Source organism: Sus scrofa, chromosome 11 (assembly GCF_000003025.6).
Source record: "Sus scrofa isolate TJ Tabasco breed Duroc chromosome 11, Sscrofa11.1, whole genome shotgun sequence".
Classification (NCBI taxonomy): domain Eukaryota; kingdom Metazoa; phylum Chordata; class Mammalia; order Artiodactyla; family Suidae; genus Sus; species Sus scrofa.
Window position 1 is genome coordinate 69,405,584 of NC_010453.5, and position 22,313 is coordinate 69,427,896.

The window sequence follows — 22,313 nt, forward strand, 5'->3', positions numbered from 1 at the left end:
ACAATGGGAACTCTGTATCCGCAGTTCTGCATCCAAAAATTCAACCAATTTTTAGTCCTGTGGTGCTGATAGCTGTATTTGCTGAAAAAAATCTGCCTACAAGTGGACCCGCACAGTTCAAATCTGTGCTGTTCAAGGGCTAACTGTATTTTTAAAACCATTTCATGTACGTCAAAGGGGTCCTTCTTTTTTTTTTTTTTTTCTTTTTTTTCTTTTCTAGAGCTGCTCCCGCGGCACAGGAGGTTCCCAGGCCAGGGGTGCAATCGGAGCTGCAGCCACCAGCCTACACCACAGCCACAGCAATGCGGGATCCGAGCCGCATCTGTAACCCACACCACATCTCACGGCAACGCTGGATCCCTAACCCACTGAGCAAGGCCAGGGATCGAACCCGCAACCTCATGGTTCCTAGTCGGATTCATCAACCACTGAGCCACGACGGGAACTCCAAAGGGGTCCTTCTTATAAATGTGTGGAAGGTAGGTGCATGATAAACCAAGGCCAATGTCACAGCACTGATAAAGCAGTTCTAGGACTGAGGGCAATCAAGACAGGTGTTACAAAGATGAAATCATCAACTGGGAAAGCGGTTCTGAGCCTGGGGACAGCCCAGCCTAGCAGACTTCTGGGAATAAGATCTCCTCTAGCAGAGTTTTTCCCCAAATTAAGATTTTCTTTGAGTATTAATTTATCAAGGTGACTGATGCGAATAACTGCCAGGGTATACAGCATGCTCTAGAGAAATGTTCACTTGTCTTTTGTATGTTTCTATTTAGTAATGAACGCAAGCTATTCTTTTATTCCCAAATTGGAGCATTTTTTTTTTTTTTTTTTTTTTTTTGTCTTTTGTTGTTGTTGTTGTTGCTATTTCCTGGGCCGCTCCTGCAGCATATGGAGGTTCCCAGGCTAGGGGTCGAATCGGAGCTGTAGCCACCGGCCTACGCCAGAGCCACAGCAACTCGGGATCCGAGCTGCGTCTGCAACCTACACCACAGCTCACGGCAACGCCGGATCGTTAACCCACTGAGCAAGGGCAGGGACCGAACCCGCAACCTCATGGTTCCTAGTCAGATTCCTTAACCACTGCGCCACGACGGGAACTCCCCAACTTGGAGCATTTTAATAAGACAATGAAACAGATAATAGTAGGCCATCTTGCATACAGTTGGCACTGAATACATACTTGTTGAGTCAATAGTTTCATTTATTCCCATGTCTATCTGAAGTCTTATATTACTATATTTCGAACGCAATTATGAGATGTAACTTCATACCGAAAAGTTAGTAATTTGCTTAATGTGAACAAATACATCCTGAAATCAAGTATGAGCTTGTCATCTTTGACCCTTCTCACAATGCAAGAATCTCCATCATGTAAACGATTCTTTAAAAAAATTTGTTTAAATATGCAAGGAATATTAAAAAGCCAAAGGAAAAAAACAATCATTTTAAATTCAGACGTAACTATTAAAAACAGTAAAAATAAATCCTGAGAAGAAGATATTGCCTCCAGTGCAGTTGCATTTATGAATATTTTTATTCAAAAAAGTCTTCCCCAAAGAGGGAATTCGAACTGGCGCAAAAGCTCTGAGTAAGCATCTCAGGCTAGGTCCTCTGTCTCAATCTCCAAGCAGTTTGCTAAATTTTAAGCACCAATGACCCAGGAGAGGAAATTAAAAAAACCAAACCAAACCGCTATGCGGCATCTCTCATCACTTAAGAAGACAACTTGCTCCAGGACAATGCAGCATTAGCAAACGTAACAATAACCCAGAACTTAATGAAGACTGGCTTAGAAACTGTTTTCCTGGTTTTGGTATAGGTCTCTGGGATCTGGGATAATCACTTCGGTAAATGGAGCCAAAGGCTAATAGGTGGTGGGGATGGGGTGGGAGCCTGGGGGAAGGAAAAAGCCCCAAAACAGGAACAGAAAGATGCCTGTCAGCGCTAACACCCACAAGAGCCAACAGATGTGATTCAATTTAATGAAGCACGAGCCTCGGATTTGGCACTACTTTCAAGTGGGAAGATCTTGCAGAAAAAGCATCACATTGTATGAGCTCCCCCCTTGACTCGATGCCTGGCATCTCCCAGCCTTGAAGCTGGCACGTCGGGGTATGTGTGGGAATCACTCCACCCTGACAGGTGGCCCCAGCTCCCTCTGCCAGAGCAACACAATGAGCATCAGATTCTCGCTCCAAAGTGGGGGCCAAATCAGTGCTCCCCTCCCCGCCTCAATGAAAGATGCCAGGGGCTGCCTTTCTAAAATATGGGACCACTTTGGGATAATCCAACAATGCAGGAGCCAAAGAAATGAGCACACAGAGAAAAGAGCGCACACATGAATCCCACTCCCACAATTCAGATGGCCAGGACCCCAAATCGAAAGACAAGTGTCCCAGATTATGTGAGTTAGTTACACAATCACCCTAATTTCTTTTAAGGCTGTGTGAGTCTAAGTCAAAGAAAAACAGATGTCTTGAATCAGAATGGAAAATGAGAGGAAATGAGATCCCAAGAGTTATAGTTAAGAGGGGCCCTATATTGGCTGCAAGGAGAGCAAGATAGCAAAAAAGTTTAAGAACTTGGGACAACTATAATTTGAGATCTTGTCTTTCATAACAGTTTATAATATATATATATATATTTTGTCTTTTTGGGGCCGAACCCACGGCATATAGAGGTTCCCAGACTAGGGGTCGAATCGGAGTTATAGCTGCCGGATCAGAGCTGCGTCTTCAACCCACACCACAGCTCACAGCAACGCTGGATCTTAACCCACTGAGCAAGGCCAGGGATTGAACCCACATCCTCATGGATACTAGGCAGGTTTGTTAATGGCTGAGCCACAATAGGGACTTCTGAGTTTAGAATTTAAAATGGTGATTCTAGGTATGTAGCAAAGTCCTTCCCCACTAATAAATGGGATCATTAAATTTCTCTTCTTAGTCTTAACCCCTTTTTTGGCCACCCGAGGCATATGCAGTTCTCGAGCCAGGGATCAGGTTTGAGCCACAGTTGCGACCTATGCCACAGCTCTGGCAATGCAGGATCCTTAACCCACTGTGCCAGGAATGGGATCAAACCTGCGTCCCAGTGTTCCAGAGATGCCACTGATGCCGTTGAGCCACAGCAGGAACTCCCCATGAAAAGATATTTTAATGTACCAGCTTATAAAAGAAATTGCTTGGGATATTCTATCAAGTTTATTGTGCAGAGAGGTTACCTGTTTCTAATTTAAAATACTAGGCTTTAAGAGAGAGGGATGCTGACAGGATGTCCTGAGAATAATACTTTTGGGAGTTCCTGCTGTGGCTCAGCAGGTTAAGAACTCAACGTTGTCTCTGTGAGGATGCGGCTTCAAGCCCTGGCCTCACTCAGTGGGTTAAGGATCTGGCACAGATGTGTCACATACACACCTTGGATCAGTGTGGCTGTGGCTGTGGTGTAAGCCGGGAGCTGCAGTTTCGATTCAGCCCCTAGACTGGGAACTTCCGTATGCCACCGATGTGGCCATAAAAAGAGAGAGAGAGAGAGAGGGGAAAAAAAAGAATCACACTTTTTTTGGGCATTCAGAAATAAAAATTAGCCTACCATCAACTTCATCTGACTTTTTTCTTTTTTTGAAGAATAACTATGAGTTCTTTATAGGGATAGTTCCTTTTCCTAAGGGGGAAAAAAAATTCTGTTCTAGGAGTTTCTGTCGTGGCTCAGTGGAAATGAATCCGACTAGGAACCATGAGGTTGTAGGTTCAATCCCTGGCCTTGCTCAGTGGGTTAAGGACCTGGCGTTGGGGAAAAAAAAAATTCTGTTCTAGGAGTTTCTGTCGTGGCTCAGTGGAAATGAATCCGACTAGGAACCATGAGGTTGTAGGTTCAATCCCTGGCCTTGCTCAGTGGGTTAAGGACCTGGCGTTGCCGGGAGCTGTGATGTAGGTCGAAGACTCGGCTTAGACCTGGTGTTGCTGTGGCTGTGGTGTAGGCCGGCGGCTACAGCTCTGATTAGACTCCTAGCCTGGGAACCTCCATATGCCTAGGGTGCAACCCTAAAAAAAAAAGAATCTTGCTTGGAGATTTTTATTTAAGCTCTCTCTCTCTCTCTCTCTCTCTCTCTCTCACACACACAGAGAAATGTGATGTGAGTAGTTTTTTTCAGTCTCTAAAAATGCCCAGATTCCAGAGGTTGGTACAGAATTGCTTGTTAATAAACTCAGGCAGTTAAAAGTTGTCCAGAGCTTTACAATGCAGGCACTGCATCTATAAAGAAAACCAACGAGGTTTATCAAAAAGAAATGTATCCTCTCAAAGAGCTTTCTAACTAGTTAAATCATTAATTTCAGAGCACTCAATTTTTTGTTCCCTTATAAAAAAATATTAAATCTGTAAAAAGAATCTTTTTTCTTCTGTAAAAAGAACCTTTCTTGAACTCCAAGTTTATGGATGCATGCTAGACCTTTTTTTGAATTTGCAGTCTGATCCCAAAACGACATAGACCAGGTCACTTTAAACATAAGTTTAAACAATAAAGAGCATTTTTAATTAATTACTTATATTCCGGGGCCAGGGATCGCATCCCAGCTGCAGATGTGACCTGCACTGCACCTGTGGCACCACCCGATCCCTTAACCCACTGCATCAGGCTGGGGGCTGAACTTGCGCCTCTGCAGAAACCTGAGTCACTGCAGCTGGATTCTTAGCCCACTGCACCACGGTGGGGACACCAGCATGTATTATTATTTCAGTCCAATAAATACCAGGCTGAAATTCTACCACAAAAAAAGCTTTGAGTCTCAGCTGCAACCACAAAAGAGCTCTGAGGCACAGCGGACACTTCAAAATACGTGGGCTCCTCACTGCTCAGGCCCGTGTTTACCCTCTGCTTTCTGTGCGCTCCACGCTAGTGACAGAGGGGACAATCACGACCCGTGTGACTAGGTCTTGGGGTAGCTCAAAGTCCAAAGGAAAATCCACAGCCCTGCACGCCCATTAGTATCAAAGGCTCTGCTCTGCCTGAGAGTAAATTTAACAGAGATAAGATGGAAGAAATTAGCATTTTAATACCGAACCACCATGTGATCCAGTGATTCCACTTGCGGGTATTTACTTGAAGGACATGAAAGCACAGCCTCGAAAAGATAGCTTCACCCTCGTGTTCACTGCAGCATTGTTTACAAAAGCCAAGCCCCCCACACAATGTGTCTATCAACAGCTGAATGCATAAAGAAAAGGGGTACACATACGCCCCCCCCCACTGGAACATCACTCAGCTCTAAAAAGAAGGAAATGATGGCATTTGTGCCAACATGGATAGACTTGGAGGCCACGACGCTAAGGGCGATAAGTTAAACAGAGAAAGACAAACACTGTATGGTCTCACGTGTGTAATCTTAAAAAAAAAAGCCCACAAAACCGAACTCGTAGCTACAGAGAGAAGACCGAGGGGGAAGCGCCTTGCTGCTGATGTGCGGCACCCACTGGCTAAGGTTTCAGGCGCGCTCTTCTTTCCCTGGCTGGGTATTTGCGTTGCACCATGGCACCCAAGGGCAAAGTGGGCACAAGAGGGAAGCAGCAGGTATTTGAGGAGAACAAAGAGTCCCTGGCATGTACCTGCGGATCCCACCGGAAGCCAACACCATTTACTGTCATGGGACCTTGGTCGTCTTCTCATCTGCCTTGTTTGGGGCCCAGATGGCTCTGGGCTTCAGTCTGGCAGTTTATGGGGCTGGCTACCACTCTATGCGCTCGATGGCAAGAGCAGCCTGCTCTGAGCAGGGGGCCCTGATGGATGGGGGAATGCACCTCAGCATGGAGCAGGGCATGGCCGAGCACCTTAAGGATCTGATCCTACTGACAGCCACTCTGCAGATGCTCAGCGGCTTCTCTCTCTGCATCTGGCCCTCCTGGCTTCTGGCACCAGGCAGAGCCCTTTACCTCCTGTGGATCTGTAGGAGAAAACGTCCCAATAAAAATGTAGAAAGGAGAGACCCCGGCCAGGACGACTAAGCAAAGTCTAGCCAACTGCCCCAACCAGTCCTCCCCCATGCATCTGCTTCTGTCAATTTGTTTCCGCATCTACTACCTTGCCTGACGTCACTCCGGTCCAACTAGCCAAGCATGGACCTGGAAGACGTAGCCCACAAAAGCCTTGTGAAACCCTTCCTCCGGGCTCAGACTCTGGAGAGCGAGCTCCTCTGAGCCCGCCGGTGTCATAAACCTGAGTTCTCCAACTCTCCGAGTGCTCGCTTGGTTTCTCACCGGGTAAAAGAGCTGATCCACTGCAGCCACAGAGCTGCTGGAGCTAGTGTGCTACAGCCACGGGGCTGTCGCCAGAGCCGATACGCTGCAGCGCAGGGCTGCTGGGTAGCTGCCGTAACATTTCAAGGTACTGGGCCCTGGGTGCACAGCAGACCGTGGCAGCCCAGCACCAGAGTACGACGAAAAAAGGCAGCGCCGACAGGAGTGGTGGCAGATGAAGTGGTTATAGCCACCGACATCGTGGCCACAGGTTTTTGGGCCCCGGGTGGCTCTGTCAAGCTGCATAGCCCCTGTGCCAGGAGCTATGAAAGCCTAGTCCAGGGGCCAAAAGAAGTCTAAGGCATAAAACTGTTGAATAATTGGCTTACGATGTAGCTAAAAAAAAAAAAAAAAAAAAAAAAAAAAAAAAAAAGAAGAAGGAAAGAAAGAAAGAAAAAAAGACTGAGGGGAAATGAGAAATGGCAAAGGTGGTTAAAAGGTACAAACCTCCCATTATAAGTAAACTACGTTCTGGGGGTAAGATACAGCCTGATGACTATAGTTAAAATGCTGTATAGTATATACAAATGATGCGAAGAGAGTAGACTCTCAAAGTTCTTATCACAAGGAAAAAAAGTTTTCACTATTGTGGTGATGGACAGTAACTAGACTTGCTGCTGTCATCATGTCACAATACACATATGTATCAAATCATTATGTTGTACGCTTAAAACTAATACAAGGTTACATATTGTTATATATCTCAATAATAAAAGAATAAAATGCACATTCTAGGGGAAACACACAAGAAACCAGCAGTCCAAGGCCACAGGCATCGCCCCGGTGGTATAAGGTTGCACACAGCTGCCTTCAAAGGCCAGGGTCATCATTTCTGCATAAATACATCAGGCAAGAAGGGGATACTTGCTGATGCCTGCTCTGGGCACAGGAAGGAAAAGTTAACAAGGAGGAAGGGGGAACCAGAGCATTCCCAGCCTGAGCCCTCGGAATAACGGACACTTCATTTCAATCAAAATGCACTAAACTCTAAGCCCTTCAAGGGCAAGGATTAGGTCTTTCTAGTTTGTGAATCCCCAGCGTGGACAGAGGGTCTGCTACAAGGACGCCCTTAATGTTTGATTATCGGTGAAAGAGTGAAGGACCCAACGGATAAGCCTCTGTGTGATTTTAGAACAGAATTAGAAACCATGTCCTGTCCTGAATGATTGAACTCGAGTTATTGGTGCACGTAGGCTTCTCACTGCTTCTCCTCTGTGAAGAAGGGATTGTCAGTTTTGAAACCCTTGCTCAACTTAAAGACTCTTAGCCACCGTATCTACAAAGCTGAACATCAGCACATCAGCATATTCCAGAGAGGTGTTCTCTATAAACAAAGAAGTCGTCTCTGCTCTTGGCATGTGGAAAAAGGAAGATGGAAAATGCAGAAGAGATGCTGAAAAAATGGTGACTGTCGACAGAGACCAGGCAAAGTGCCACTGGACTGCAGCGCTGGGTGGGGGACTGGGACAAAGGGGGATTTAGGAGGTGGGGAAGGCAAGGCTGGCGGAGTGAAGGGGCTGGACTGGTGCCGCCTGGCCCACAGAGCAAGGGGGGCAGAACTGGGTATCAAGTCCCGGTGTCCTGCCCTGCTCTGCTGTCCGGAGGTTGCAGCAGCGGGGGCTCAGGGCCCAGAACCTCGTCAGGATTGAGGCTTGGGCCTCAAGGCGTCCCTCAAGCCAGCGAGTAACTGAGTTAAGTCTCTCTCTCAAGAAGCAGGTCACTCTGTGCCTCCAGACTGGCGATGAACTTGGGAAAATTAACAGTTCCACCGACAGTGTGCGGTGTGAACACAGTGAGAGGGCATGGGAAATAGCGGCAAAAAACAACACAAATGCTGGGGAGTGCAGTTGAGGGGCGGGTGTTTTCCACTGCCCACTTTAAACTCCAGAGAGACTGGGTATGATGTCTAACGCAAAGCCTGTGTGGGCAGGTGGACACAGTCAGAGGACGGAAAGGACGCACAAGTCCATGGCCAACAATAACCTTCTGGGTCAAGACAACGGGGCCTGGATGTGTGCAGAGGGGTAACCTCCTAGTGCTTTATATTTTCCAAAGGTTAAATAAACTGTGGGTGACTGTGAAGGGCTGTCCAGGCTGGAGGTGTCTCTAGGTTCCATTTTATTTATTCATTTGGCCCCGTCTGCGGCATGTGGAAGTTCCCAGGCCAGGGACAAAACCCGTGCCACAGCAGTGACAGCACCAGATCCTTAACCCACTAGGCCAACAGAGAACTCCCATGGGTTCCATTTTATTCGATTTTTTTTTTAACTGTCAAAATGTGTTCTGCTTTATTTTTAACTCCTTTTTTTAAAAGCAAGTGACTAACATTTTCATTCAGTCTGTGTTTCCCCCTTTTTAGAATTAAATTTAGAAGTTGGGTTTTTTTGTTTGTTTTTGTCTTTTTGCCATTTCTTGGGCTGCTCCTGCGGCATATGGAGGTTCCTAGACTAGGGGTCCAATCGGAGCTGTAGCCGCCAGTCTACGCCAGGGCCACAGCAACTTGGGATCCGAGCCACGTCTGCAACCTACACCACAGCTCTACGGCAACACCAGATCCTTAACCCACTGAGCAAGACCAGGGATAGACCTGCAACCTCACGGTTCCTAGTCGGATTCGTTAACCACTGTGCCACGACGGGAGCTCCCCTAGAAGTTGTTTTAACCAGAGCTAATATTACAATTTGTGACTATAACAAGGCAAAACTTAAATCTTGAGACAGAATGCTTTAAAAGATTTTTTTGTACATATCATAGATACTATTTTAATCATAACCAATGCTACACAGAATTGCAAAGGGGTAAAACATATCTTCAGAAGATACATCAACTGATACAGGTGATTCACTTGGAATGTTCTCGGTCATGTGTTTGAACAAGTACTTGTTTTTAAAGCATTTGGTTCAACTTTAAAGCGAATGCTTTACTTTTTCAGAGTCACTTCCTGTTCTGATTAGTGTTCACTTGCAAGTGTACACACAAAACATTTAGCTTACTACAATTGGGCTAATTGGTGCTCAGATTTAGTTTTTCCACATCCGTTTCCTCAATGATTAAGATGAAATTGAGTACTTCATAACTGGAGAGGGTCCATGGACCCTCTCCTCAAATGTTGAATATTTCACTATCGACATCTCTACCTTGGAAACCAAATCAAAAGGCACAGATCAATCAACTACATCATAAGAAATTCAGATCAACTGCCAAGCAATTAGTGGGAACATCTGGTTATTTTGATATCATAATGACAAAATCAGTTAACTCTGATATGACCCAATTGGAATCACAAATAAGCACACAAGACTGATTCAAGGTAACTCATAGATATCATAGACTCATATATATATATATATGAGATTGTTTTAAGTTGTTGGTCTCTTAGTTGCAGGTGCATCTCCAGTGTCCTGCATTTGTACCCTCCTCTTCTCACCATTTCTGATTTTGGTGGCATGTTTGTGTGTGCATGATTTCCTACCTTTAGTGTATACATGCCTTTCTGGTGAGCCTTGTCATTTGCAGTATTTTTGTTTCTGGTTGTGCCCTTTTCTATTCTGCCTAGAGAAGTTCCTTCAGTATTTGTTGTAAAGCTGGTTTAGTGCTGCCAAATTTTCTTAGCTTTTGCTTATCTGTGAAGCTTTTGATTTCTTCTTCAAATCTGAATGAGAGCCTTGCTGGGTAGAGTAATCTTGGTTGGAGGTTTTTTCCTTTCATCACGTTAAGTATGTCATGCCACTCCCTTCTGGCCTGCAGAGTTTCTGCCGAAAAATCTGCTGATAACCTTATCGGGGTTCCTTTGTATGTTATTTGTTTCTTTTCCCTAGCTGCTTTCAACATTTTCTCTGTCTTTAATTTTGGTCAGTTTGATTAATATGTGTCTCGGGGTATTCCTCCTTGGGTTTAGTTTATATGGTACTCATTGTGCTTCCTGGATTTGAGTGAGTGGTTCCTTTCCCATGTGAGGGAAGTTTTCAGCTATTATCTCTTTGAATATTTCTTCTGTCCCTTTCTCCCTCTTCTCCTTCTGGCATCCCCGTAATAGGGATGTTGGTGCATTTAATGTTGTCCTAGAGTTCTCTGAGACTCTCTTCATTTCTTTTCAATCTTTTTCTTTTCTCTTTTCTGTTCTGCATCAGCGATTTCCACTAGTCTGTCCTCCACCTCACTTATTCATTTTTCTGCTTCCTCTGTTCTGCTGTTGGTTGCTTCTAATGACTTTTTTATTTCAGTTGTTATATTTTGCATCTCTGCTTAAGTTTTAAATCTTGTAATTCTTTGCTCATTGTTTGCTGTAAATTATCAGTCTTTGCCTCCAGTTTATTTCCAATGTCTGCATCATCTTTAGCATCATCAGTCTAGAATCTTTTTCCTGGAGACTAATAATCTCCAGATCACTTAGCTGTTTTTCTAGTTTTTTTCCTTGCTCCCTTATCTGAGTTAATAGTTCTCTGCCTTTTCATTTTTATAGGTTTTTGGTGTGGTCTCCTTTTTACAGACAATAGAGTTGTAGCCTCTCTTACTTCTGAAGTCTGAAGGTGGTACAGGGGCTTGCTGTAGGCTTCCTGACGGGAGGGACTGGTGCCTGCCCACTGGGTGGGGCTGATTCCTATCCCTCCGCTGGGATTCCTATCCCTCGACTTTTTCTTTTCCTAAAGAGAGTTCAAGGGAATAGGAAAACAGATCCTTGGAAGGTGGGGTGGCCTATAAACAACAGAAAGTCTCCTTCAAAGGCTTCCTAATCAATCAGTCCCTCTTCTTACTATTCCAGGTAACTCAACCAATGCAAATCTGTTCATATCCTTAACGGCTTTCCACAGAGGCCACACCTACCACTGCTATCAGGGTGCAAACATTAAACATTCCCAAGTTGGCTTTCTTGAAAACATTTACCTGCTTCACCGTAAAGCCTATAAATAGTCTCTTCACAAAATCTTTCTAATTTTAAAGTAAACATACCATAAATGTTAAAAGAATGTTACTAGATCAAAAAAGGTTCTATTGCTGCTAACAGGTAATATGCTGTGGTTTCATTAATACTAAAATATACTTCACTAATTCTCAGGAATCAAAGTATTAATTGAAAAACCATCATTTATTTAAGTACTTTATCTTTGGTATTAGTTTCCAAAGGCCTAATTTAAAAAATCTATCTTTTGTATGGATGGCTCTTGGAAATAATTTCATAATTTGCAACGAATACAAAACAGATACATGTATCAGAATATAAAATTTGGGAACTGGAACACAGAAGAGATTAGTACAAGGATCCAGGAAAAGAATATAAAACGTCTGCAGTTTTTCACCACTCTGTGAGAACACTCCATTAAAGGAAGCTAATAAATATATAAATATATCAGTTCACCCGCTACAATTTTTAGTCTCCTGATAGTTTTCTCACAAGAGCAACCATTAGAAGTAGTGACAAGTTTTATTCTATTTCCTACATGATGTGCCTGAATGTGGACTCTACCAACATTTAGTACTTTCTTCAAAAGAGAAGTTTGGTGTCCTTGAAATCCATTCAGAATAGGGAGGAGTTACTTTAAGAAAGGATAAGCTAAAATTATCGATACTTCATCATACTTCAGAGAGGTCTAGAGAAAAGCCAACAGATTTTTAAAATTTTTTTTTCTTCAAGAAAAATCAACTACTGATAAGTTATAATCCTACCTAACTGCAGATTCAGGTCTCATTGCCAATTTAAGAACACAATACAAATCATAAAAGGCATATACATAAAGAATGCAAACAAAACCCGCACAGCAATGCAAACAATACCATTGCTTGTAATGAATATGACCTTCAGGAGTAAATGAACCCCCTCCCTCTCTCCCGCTCTCAGTACCAATGGAAATGCCACACGGGCTGAGCAATCCACCCCCCACACCCTCTCCCATCCCTGGGGGCCATGTGTCTTTTGAGAATTTTACAATCCTCCCAAGTGGGGAGATCCCAACCCCAAAAGAAGGGGACATGCCTTATTGCTAAATTAACTTTCAGTCTCAGGAGGAAAAGTTACCCTATTATTCTGTTCTTGAAACCGTTCTACTCAGCTGTCCCCAAACGCTCTGCAGTATCAGGAAAATGATGAGTCACAGGAAGAAATGGCAGTATGCTAAAATAATAAAAGAGAATAGGGGTGGCTGGGTGTGACCACGTCTTGAGTGAGCATGGCAATGTCAGGCCACTGGAGTCACCCTTGTGTTGTGTCTTAATGGAGTCACAGGTTTGCGGGCACCAGTACTTGGAGATACAAAGCTGAGCCTTGGATTTACCTGCACAGGACAGGATATGAAGCAGGAGATGGATGGGCCCCAGGCTGAGCAACGTAATCTGTTCCCTGTGGACAGATAACCTCAAGATAAAGCTTATGTTTTCTTCTAGGAGTTTGATGGTGTCCTGTCGTATATTTAAGTCTTTCAGCCATTTGGAGTTTATTTTTGTGCATGGTGTGAGGGTGTGTTCTAGTTTCATTGCTTTGCATGCTGCTGTCCAGGTTTCCCAGCAATGCTTGCTGAATAGACTTTCCTTTTCCCATTTTATGTTCTTGCCTCCCTTGTCAAAGATTAATTGACCATAGGTGTCAGGGTTTATTTCCGGATTCTCTATTCTGTTCCATTGGTCTGTATGTCTGTTTTGATACCAGTACCACACTGTTTTGATGACTGTGGCTTTGTAGTATTTCTTGAAGTCTGGGAGAGTTATGCCTCCTGCTCGGTTTTTGTTTCTCAGGATTGCTTTGGCAATTCTGGGTCTTTTGTGGTTCCATATAAATGTTTGGATTGTTTGTTCTAGTTCTGTGAAAAATGTCATGGGTAATTTGATAGGGATTGCATTGAATCTGTAGATTGCTTTGGGTAGTATGGCCAGAAAACATAGGCAAAACACTCTCTGACATCAACATCATGAATATTTTCTCAGGGCAGTCTCCCAAAGCAATAGAAATTAGAGCAAAAATAAACCCATGGGACCTCATCAAACTGAAAAGCTTTTGCACAGCAAAGGAAACCAAAAAGAAAACAAAAAGACAACTTACAGAATGGGAGAAAATAGTTTCAAATGATGCAACTGACAAGGGCTTAATCTCTAGAATATATAAGCAACTTATACAACTCAACAGCAAAAAAACCAATCAATCAATGGAAAAATGGGCAAAAGACCTGAAGAGACATTTCTCCAAAGAAGATATACAGATGGCCAACAAACACATGAAAAAACGCTCAACATCACTGATTATAAGAGAAATGCAAATCAAAACTACCATGAGATACCACCTCACACCAGTCAGAATGGCCATCATTAATAAATCGACAAATAACAAGTGCTGGAGGGGCTGTGGAGAAAAGGGAACCCTCCTGCACTGCTGGTGGGAATGTAAACTGGTACAGCCACTATGGAGAACAGTTTGGAGATACCTTAGAAATCTATACATAGAACTTCCATATGACCCTGCAATCCCACTCTTGGGCATCTATCCGGACAAAGCTCTACTTAAAAGAGACACATGCACCCGCATGTTCATTGCAGCACTATTCACAATAGCCAGGACGTGGAAACAACCCAAATGTCCATCGACAGATGACTGGATTCGGAAGAAGTGGTATATATACACAATGGAATACTACTCAGCCATAAAAAAGGGTGACATCATGCCATTTGCAGCAACATGGATGGAACTAGAGAATCTCATGCTGAGTGAAATGAGCCAGAAAGACAAAGACAAATACCATATGATATCACTTATAACTGGAATCTAATATCCAGCACAAATGAACATCTCCTCAGAAAAGAAAATCATGGACTTGGAGAAGAGACTTGTGGTTGCCTGATGGGAGGGGGAGGGAGTGGGAGGGATCGGGAGCTTGGGCTTATCAGACACAACCTAAAATAGATTTACAAGGAGATCCTGCTGAATAGCATTGAGAACTATGTCTAGATACTCATGTCGCAACAGAAGAAAGGGTGGGGGAAAAAACTGTAACTGCAATGTATACATCTAAGGATGACCTGACCCCCTTGCTGTACAGTGGGAAAAAAAAAAAAAAAAAAAAAAAAGATAAAGCTTATGGAAGGAGCAAGGAGGAGCTGTGTCCCGCATGGACAAAAGATAGAGACCACTTATTGCTCAGTCTTGAGGTCAAGGAGACTTCCACAACTACACACGTGCAGAAGGTTTCTCAGGGGTCAGAGAAGGGCGGAGCACCAGACCACAGTACTGACTGTCAACTTCCCCGAGACCCTGGCAGTAGAATCCATCCTGGCCTAAAAGATAATTGCACACATAGGGGAGGGCCCTGAGTCAGGCCAGAGGTGGGCTCAAGGCCTGATGGAGCAAGATGATTGGCCAGAGGATGCCTGGAAGGACTGCCCCATGCAAGCAATGTAACCTACCTCCAAAGCACGGGTACTCTCTTGCTCTTTCTCTGTCTCTCTCTCAATAAACACTGATTTGTCTCAATATTCTCAGTTTCTTTGCTGAATTCTTTCTCCAAAGGTACAAATACTGAGCATTTACATCAAGTGGTTTGAGTTCAGTGTTTCACCCCACAGCCACCCGAGAGCAGAAAGAGGAGGGACCCTTCCCAGGGCACTTTTGGAAACTATGGATAGTTTCTATATGGATGTTCCAGGTATATAACTATAAATACCTAGAACATCGACAGCACTGCCTGTCCAAGAAGAGTCTGATGTTTTTGTAGAAAAAACAAACAGGATTCAAATTTGTTTGCTGCTCTTTTAAAAAAAAAGTCTACTGGATACAGTCATGCTCATAGCAACACTGTTCACAAGAGCCCTGAAATGGAAACAACCCAAATGTCCATCAGCAGGTGACTGGATAAACAAAATACATACCATACAATGGATTATTCAGCCTTAAAAAGGAAGGAATTCTGACACACGCTACACATGGATGGAACCTTGAAGATACTATGCTCAGTGAAATAAGCCAGACACAAAAAGACAAATATTGAGTGATTTCACCTATATGAGGTCCCTAGAACGGTCCAATTTGTGGTCAGAAAATAGAATGGTGGTTGCCAGGGGCTGGGTAGGGAGAACGGGGAGTAATTGTTTGATGGGGACAGAGTTTCAGTCTTGGGATGATGGCAGGCCTCTGGAGACGGGATGGTGGGCAGGTTACAGAGCAGTGTGCACGTCCTTCAGGCTGCCACGCTGGTCCACTTAAAAATCACTGAAGTGGTCCATAGTATGCAATGCATATTTTTGCAATAAAAATACAGGAAAAAAGTCTACTGGGATTTAAGTAGTATAACTAATTCTTTGTTTTGGGTCTGCTGGGGAATTCATATTAATTTATAAAAGACAGGAAAAAATCTTTAGAGAAGAATCTGTCCATGGGCCATCTTCACCTCAGGATAGGGGAGACTTGAAAGGTAAACTCAGTTTAGTAGCTCTTTCAGATTCTTTGGGAGCAAACAGGTAAGTAGCCAGCACTTATTCTGGGGACAGACAGTGAAACCAAGCAGGGCCCCGTGGGCGCCTGGGCACCCAAGCCTCTCTGTGTCTCCCATTTCTTGTTTTTAGGGAATAAACTTCAGCCTCCATGGCCTTCCCTGTTCCAAAGCTTCAAACAGTCGCTAATCAGGGAAGGGAGGGGATGCAGAGACCAGAGAGGGGCCATCCAGAGACAACAGTGCAGCTTTGGGGCAGGGTCCTGGTCCCTCCTCAAGGAATGCAGATAACACTATCTTTGAGTTCTTCCACAGAACTAACCCCTGGCCCCCAACAAATGGAGGAAGATGTGAATGAAGCCTTCTTTATTCTGGAAAGAAGACCCCCAGACCACTGAGCACCAGCTTTGAAAACAATGCAAGCTTGCGGCCCTATTTTTCACTCCCAAAAGTGAAAACCACCTCCCAATCTCTCCTAAGGGGGGCACAGTCTTTGAGGCATTAGCCTGCTGTGACCCTCCTTTGCCTGGCAAAGCAATAGATATTTTTTCCTCCTTCGCCCAAAACTCTGTCTCCACATTTCTATTTGGCACCGGCGAGCAGAGGCTGAGTTCTGGCAGCATCAGCACCTGGGAGTTGGAGGGAGGAGAACGAAAGGAAGATGCTGTTCTCCTTCTAAATGGTCCTCCCACACCCGTCGGGACCTCGGGCCTCAGGGATGTCCTGGCTGGGAGGCGGTGGGGGAGAGAGAGAGGCAGATGATCGGCAGGTAACTCTCACCATCCTCGTGCTTCCAAAAGGGTTTTTGTTTTGTTTTGCTTTGTTTTGTTTTAAAGCTCCAGACCAGAGAGGGGCAGTCAAGATACCACCAAATATCTTATTTTGGGGGGCTGCATCCATGGCATGCCAAAGTTCCCAAGCCAGGGATGGAACCAGAGCCAGGGCAGTGATGACACTGGATCCTTAACTCACGGAGCCGCCTGGGAACTCCCAGGAAACCTGACTTTTTAAAAAATTGGTAGATGAGTCCACAGACGTTCATTTTATTATCTGATTTATTACCTATGTACTGCCCATGTTCTTTAGTAGAAAATATTTTACAAACTTATTCCAACTGCCTCTTTTCATATTTTAGTTTTCTCCTGATTTCCAGTTACCTCTTTTTGTATCTTAGGTTTCTCATGATTAATTGCTAAATGATACTACTATATTTTGGTTTTAAAAATTCCCTGAGTTCCCTGCTGGCTCAGTGGGTTAAGAGTCTGGCACTGGAGTTCCCGTCGTGGTGCAGTGGTTAACGAATCCGACTAGGAACCATGAGGTTGCGGGTTCGGTCCCTGCCCTTGCTCAGTGGGTTAAGGATCCGGCGTTGCCGTGAGCTGTGGTGTAGGTTGCAGATGCGGCTCGGATCCCGCGTTGCTGTGGCTCTGGCGTAGGCCGGTGGCTACAGCTCCGATTCAACCCCTAGCCTGGGAACCTCCATATGCCGCGGGAGCGGCCCAAGAAATAGCAACAACAACAACAAAAAGACAAAAAGACAAAAAAAAAAAAAAAAAAAAGAGTCTGGCACTGTCACTGAAGTGGCTTGGGTCACTGCTGTGGTGAAGGTTCCACCCCTGGCCTGAGAACTTCTGCATAGTGTGGATGCGGCCAAAAAAAAAATTCCCTCTCAATTCCATGATAAATTATTAAATCATTAAATATTCACTTGCTTTATGTAATGTTGGAAGGGGAAAAATGCTTAAAGATATACCATTTGCTGGTCTTAAATGCAATGCTTTAAAGATTAAAAAAAGGAAGTCACCAAAATCTAACTTTTTTTTATCTATTAACTCACCTGGGCACTAATAAAAAAAAAAAAAACACCTTTTGTAAAAAACAAACAAATAAAGATACAAAAGTAGAGATGCTGGCACAGAACTTTTTCTGTCTCCATCACTCAGCTTCAACAATCGCCGACTCCTGGCCAGTCTGGCTTTATCTGTACACCAGCACGCTTCCTGCCTCCTCTCAGACTGTTTTGAGCCAAATCCCAGACTTTATACCATCTTAACCATAAATACTTCAGCAGTGTCTCTAGAAGAAAGGGATTGCTTTTAAAACATATCTTTGATGTCACTATCACACCTCGCATTTTAAAAATTCCTTAACAGAACTGAATGTACCTCTGGTTTATTTTTAACGATTGTTTTGACTAGCTTGGCTCACTGGTCCCATGAGTTCAGGGAAGCAGAAGAATACAATGTAGTTGGCACTGGCTTCGAAGTGAGTTAGACACAGAATGTGAACCCCCTTCTGCCATAAATGGCTATGTGATCCTGGGTAGTCACCTAACCCTGAGTCTTACACATGTGGAAAACAGGAATAGTAATTCCACTTAAGCTTTTTTTCTTTTCTTTTTCAGGCTGCACCTGTGGCCTATGGAAGTTCCTGGACTCAGAGCTGCAGGTGCAGCCTACATCACGCTCACAGCTATGCAGAATCCAAGCCCCATTCTCAACCTATGCTGGAGCTTGTGGCAACGCTGGATCCTTAGCCCACTGAGTGAGGCCAGGGATGGAACTTGCGTCCTCACAGAGCCTAGGTTGGGTTCTTAACACTCTGAGCCACAATGGGAACTCCCACCTATCCTAAAGATTGTTTTAACATAATTAAACGAGAAAAAATACACACCCATCAGTAGATAGTCAATAAATGGCAACTATTATATTAACAGCAAACTCATCTACCCTTATTAGTGAAAAACTTCCCGCTGGAAACCCCTTATTAATCTTTGCTTTAGAAAAAGAAATCCCTTTTGGAGCACTAGGATGGTGAGAGTTACCTGTTGATCATCTGTCCCAGGGGCTGGCAAACGCTGTAGAGGACAGGGCAGTAAGTATTTTAGGCTCTGCAGGCCAGACGGCCTCTACTGAAACGCCTGACTGCAGAAACAAATGGATGGATGTGCCTACATTCCAACAGAACTTTATATACTGACACTGAAATCTCCGTTTCGTGTAATTTTTTTTTTTTTTTAGGGCCACACCCATAGGATGTGGAGGTTCCCAGGCTAGGGCCTGAATTAAAGCTGCGGCTGCCGGCCTACACCACAGCCACAGCAATGTGGGATCTGAGCTCAAGGCAACATCTGATCCTTAACCCACTGAGCGAGGCCAGGGATCAAACCTGCGTCCTCACGGGTACTAGTCAGATTCGTTTCCGCTGAGCTACGATGGGAACGCCATGCATTTCATGTAATTTTTAATATGTCACCAAATACTATTTTTGTGGTTTCCCCTCACCACCACCACCATTTAAAACTAGAAAAAAACCACTGTTAGCTTGAGGGCGGGATTCGGCTCACGGGCCCCTGTTTAATAACCAAGTGACCCCACCTCACCAGCTGCAGCAGACACAAAATCTGGGTAAGTGGTCTGCCCTTGCTTAAGATGAAGAGATGGGCTTACAGGAGGCATCCAGGCACAAGCAGTCGTCTGTGGGCAGCAACACTAAGGCCCTTGCAGGCCTAGAAGGAAGCCACACTTTGAGAAGCACCGAGGAAAAGACTCACGGAAACCAAAGCATATCCGCTTCTGATGAACCAGCCCTGCTCGAGCATTCCACGGGGGTCAGCCCTCTCACGCCCCCGTTCTCCCCTCTCCCCTCAAAACATACACTGATTATGATACACAAAGAGTTCCGCAGTCCATAATTTGAATTGATAGCAGAAGTTGAATTTATAACACTGTTGCTGGGGCCAGAATGTAGAATTATACCCATGGATATACATGATAATAAAATAACTGTATGTAAATGCATCACGTCCCATCTCTACTGTAAAACAATGTGGAAGGGATGATTTGACTTGGAGACCATCACCACGTATATAATGAGTGAAATAACACGGGGATTCTGCTGGATCTCGGCAAGGGCACAGCTGCATTGCAACTAATAATCAGGCAATCCCCCGCCCCGACACACAGACACATACACGCACAACTGGTCATTTCAACTCTTGGTTCCAATGACTTCTTTGTATGCATTAATAATATGACAATGAAAAAATAACCTCATAGACCAGCTATACATTATTATGCATTTTTCTAGTTATTTCCCCAACAGGTTTTAATTTGAAAAAAAAGTTTTCTACTCTACAATTTTGCTGGAAATAAAAAAAAAAAAAAATCACAAAAATCAATCACAACTGCTTTAGCACCAAGAGCGCTACTCCTATGAACTCTGCTCCTATGTGAACACTGAAGTGCAAACCTTGTATTTGCTTAAAATCAAAGCAATGGAGTAACAGATATCACTAAAAAGAGTTTATACCTTTTGCCCCCATTCCTTCAAAGGGATAAAGTGATGGAAACGGACATTTCCCCATCTGATAAAACACCACTCGACACGACAGAAACATGAAGAAGATGCAACATTAAGAAGGCAAAACATCATGCTTACTTTCTCTAAATGCTTTACAGTAGCCGAGGAAAGACAACAGAAAAAACAGGGCACCCAGGAGGTCTGCGCGGCCGACAACACCAGCAACCTTAAACAAGGGAAAGAAAAAAAGATTATGTAAAAGACCTGTCAACAACAACAACAAAACCCCCACAAAACTTTATCAGACGTGGCCATCTATTAAAATAACCCATCTAACCATGCAGCGCCCCTGTGGTCTAATCTGACAATTGATTTTTCTTTTCACTCCTGGTCCGGGACTTGGGTTACCCGCTTCCCAGGGCAGACTGGGCTGGTTCGAACCCCCAACGACGGCTCTTCCGTGGGCTAGAAGCAGCCAGCAATGCGCACGCGCAGTGACAGCCCAGCGCTTGGCATGCTGCGCACCCCCAGCCCCAGAGACCTCTGCTCGGGATCAGGTCCCCAAGGTGGATCTTCAACTGGAAAATGTTCTCAGCTCAAAGGGCACGATATTTAAAAAAGAAAATTTGATTGGAAACACGAAGGGAAGGTAGGAAGTTAAGTGTTACAGGGCATCAGGAATAAGACACAGGAGTAATGGTTCAAGGCCGCCTCTGCCATCCCGTCCTCCCTGCAGACCGAATCCAATGAAGTGGGTTAACCTGGAAAGCAGCTCGCTTCAAAAGTGACTGACGCGTAAGATGAAAACAGAGCAGTTTCCATTATTTCTCCCCCACCATTTCCTACACCTGACGACTGTCCTTCCCTTGCCTTTGTAAAATCTGCGCGTGTGTGCTTTCAAGCCCATTACTCTCTTCATCGTTCTCCGCACGTTTCGTGGCAACGAGAGACACAGAATTCCATTCACAGTCTTGCTCTAGTTTATGCAGCTTTCTTCACTAACCAGCACCTGGATTTGACATTCATCAAAGCTTTCACTCGTTCTCCAGGTCTGGGAATGTCCTCTTTTCTCAAAGTGAGAAACACGGTAAGTCAGACACAGACACAGACGATCCCGCACACGGTGCTAGGAGAGTACACAACGAATATGCAAATTACTGTGTTTACATACGATTCCCAGGTGTGTGTACAAGCAATAGCTAAAAGCAATGCCTTTTAGGAGCAGTTTCCCAAGACGCTGGTGCGATGTGATGGGCCGAGGCGCTGATCCATTCTGATGGGGAGCTCCTGATGGAGGAGCACGCGGCAGCCCGCGGTGTCACGCAATCGCGAGCAAGACTGACAGCGAAGACCAACCTGTGACTGCCAAGCACGTGACAAAACCTCAGGGGAAGCAAGCTCGCGACAGAGGTTTAACAGATCTGGGACAAGTGTGCTGGTGTGCCGGAGGGTTAAACCGTGCAATTACTTCACAAAGGCAGTGAATTCGTAATGAGACTTCTGAATCCTCTGGCCTGGAACTCAGTCACGCAGAGACACAGTGCAACTGGGGATGCAGTGCGAGCCGACACAGAGCCGGCACACAGTGGGTGCTGCCTCACTGTCCGTTCCCCCGTGAAGGTGCTTTAGACAGCCGTGGACAAAGGACATAGCAGCTCCGGGGGAAGCAGGTGTGGACTCCTCGGTGAGTGACGGAGGGAGCAGCTGGTCCTGTGGGCCTCCTATCAGGACCAGGGACGGATGGGAACTGCATCTTCCAGCCGCAGCTTCCTCCAGGCCTGAGGACCGCCCAGAATTCCAAACCCTCTCAGATGACAAATAAGTGAAGCCAACTCAGACAAGTGTATTCAGACGGGGCCTTTAGAACAAGGACTGGGGCTGGGGATTGCGAAGGGTCAGAGAACAAGGTTTCTTGAACTGTGAAGGGGAAGGAGCTGGTCTGGATAAATACCAGGGACTGGGGCCGAAAAGGCCAGCCTGAACCACTTGTTATCTGGGTGGTTAAGGGACATTTAAAGATTCCCACTGAATTATAAAATATTGTAAATCAGCCATATCTCGTTTTTAAAAAAGGCTAAAATAAACTTCAAACAGCACAAACTTATTTTAAAACATTCTGCCTTTGGCTAACTGAAGACTCACAATTCTGAAGCAACATGCATTACACCGTCTGACATAGGGGAAAAAGCAAATTTTAAAAAGTCTGGCCAGTGCTTTACAGTAAAAAGTGTTTCGTCCTTCAGTGAATTTTTCGGTGTAGTAATTATAGAGAGATTTTGTTAAAAAATTTCTTAAAGCCATTAAGGAGGC

At 44.6% G+C, this 22,313-nt stretch overlaps 2 protein-coding genes across 6 annotated transcripts in view; one reads left to right on the top strand and one right to left on the bottom strand.

The window, feature by feature from the left end:
* TMTC4 (transmembrane and tetratricopeptide repeat containing 4) overlaps window positions 1–22,313 on the bottom strand; it is an 81,551-nt gene that overhangs the window by 44,365 nt on the left and 14,873 nt on the right. For all 5 annotated transcript variants that reach the window (XM_013980646.2, XM_013980645.2, XM_013980644.2 and 2 more), the window contains 1 exon segment: window positions 20,142–20,229. In XM_013980646.2, the coding sequence (XP_013836100.1) occupies window positions 20,142–20,229 (88 nt within the window).
* Window positions 4,032–6,625, top strand: LOC102164050 (transmembrane protein 208-like). Its single transcript, XM_021065877.1, is given in 3 exon segments — window positions 4,032–5,597; window positions 5,600–5,970; window positions 6,383–6,625. Coding segments are annotated over 3 exon segments (540 nt in total). The 5' UTR covers window positions 4,032–5,530; the 3' UTR covers window positions 6,485–6,625.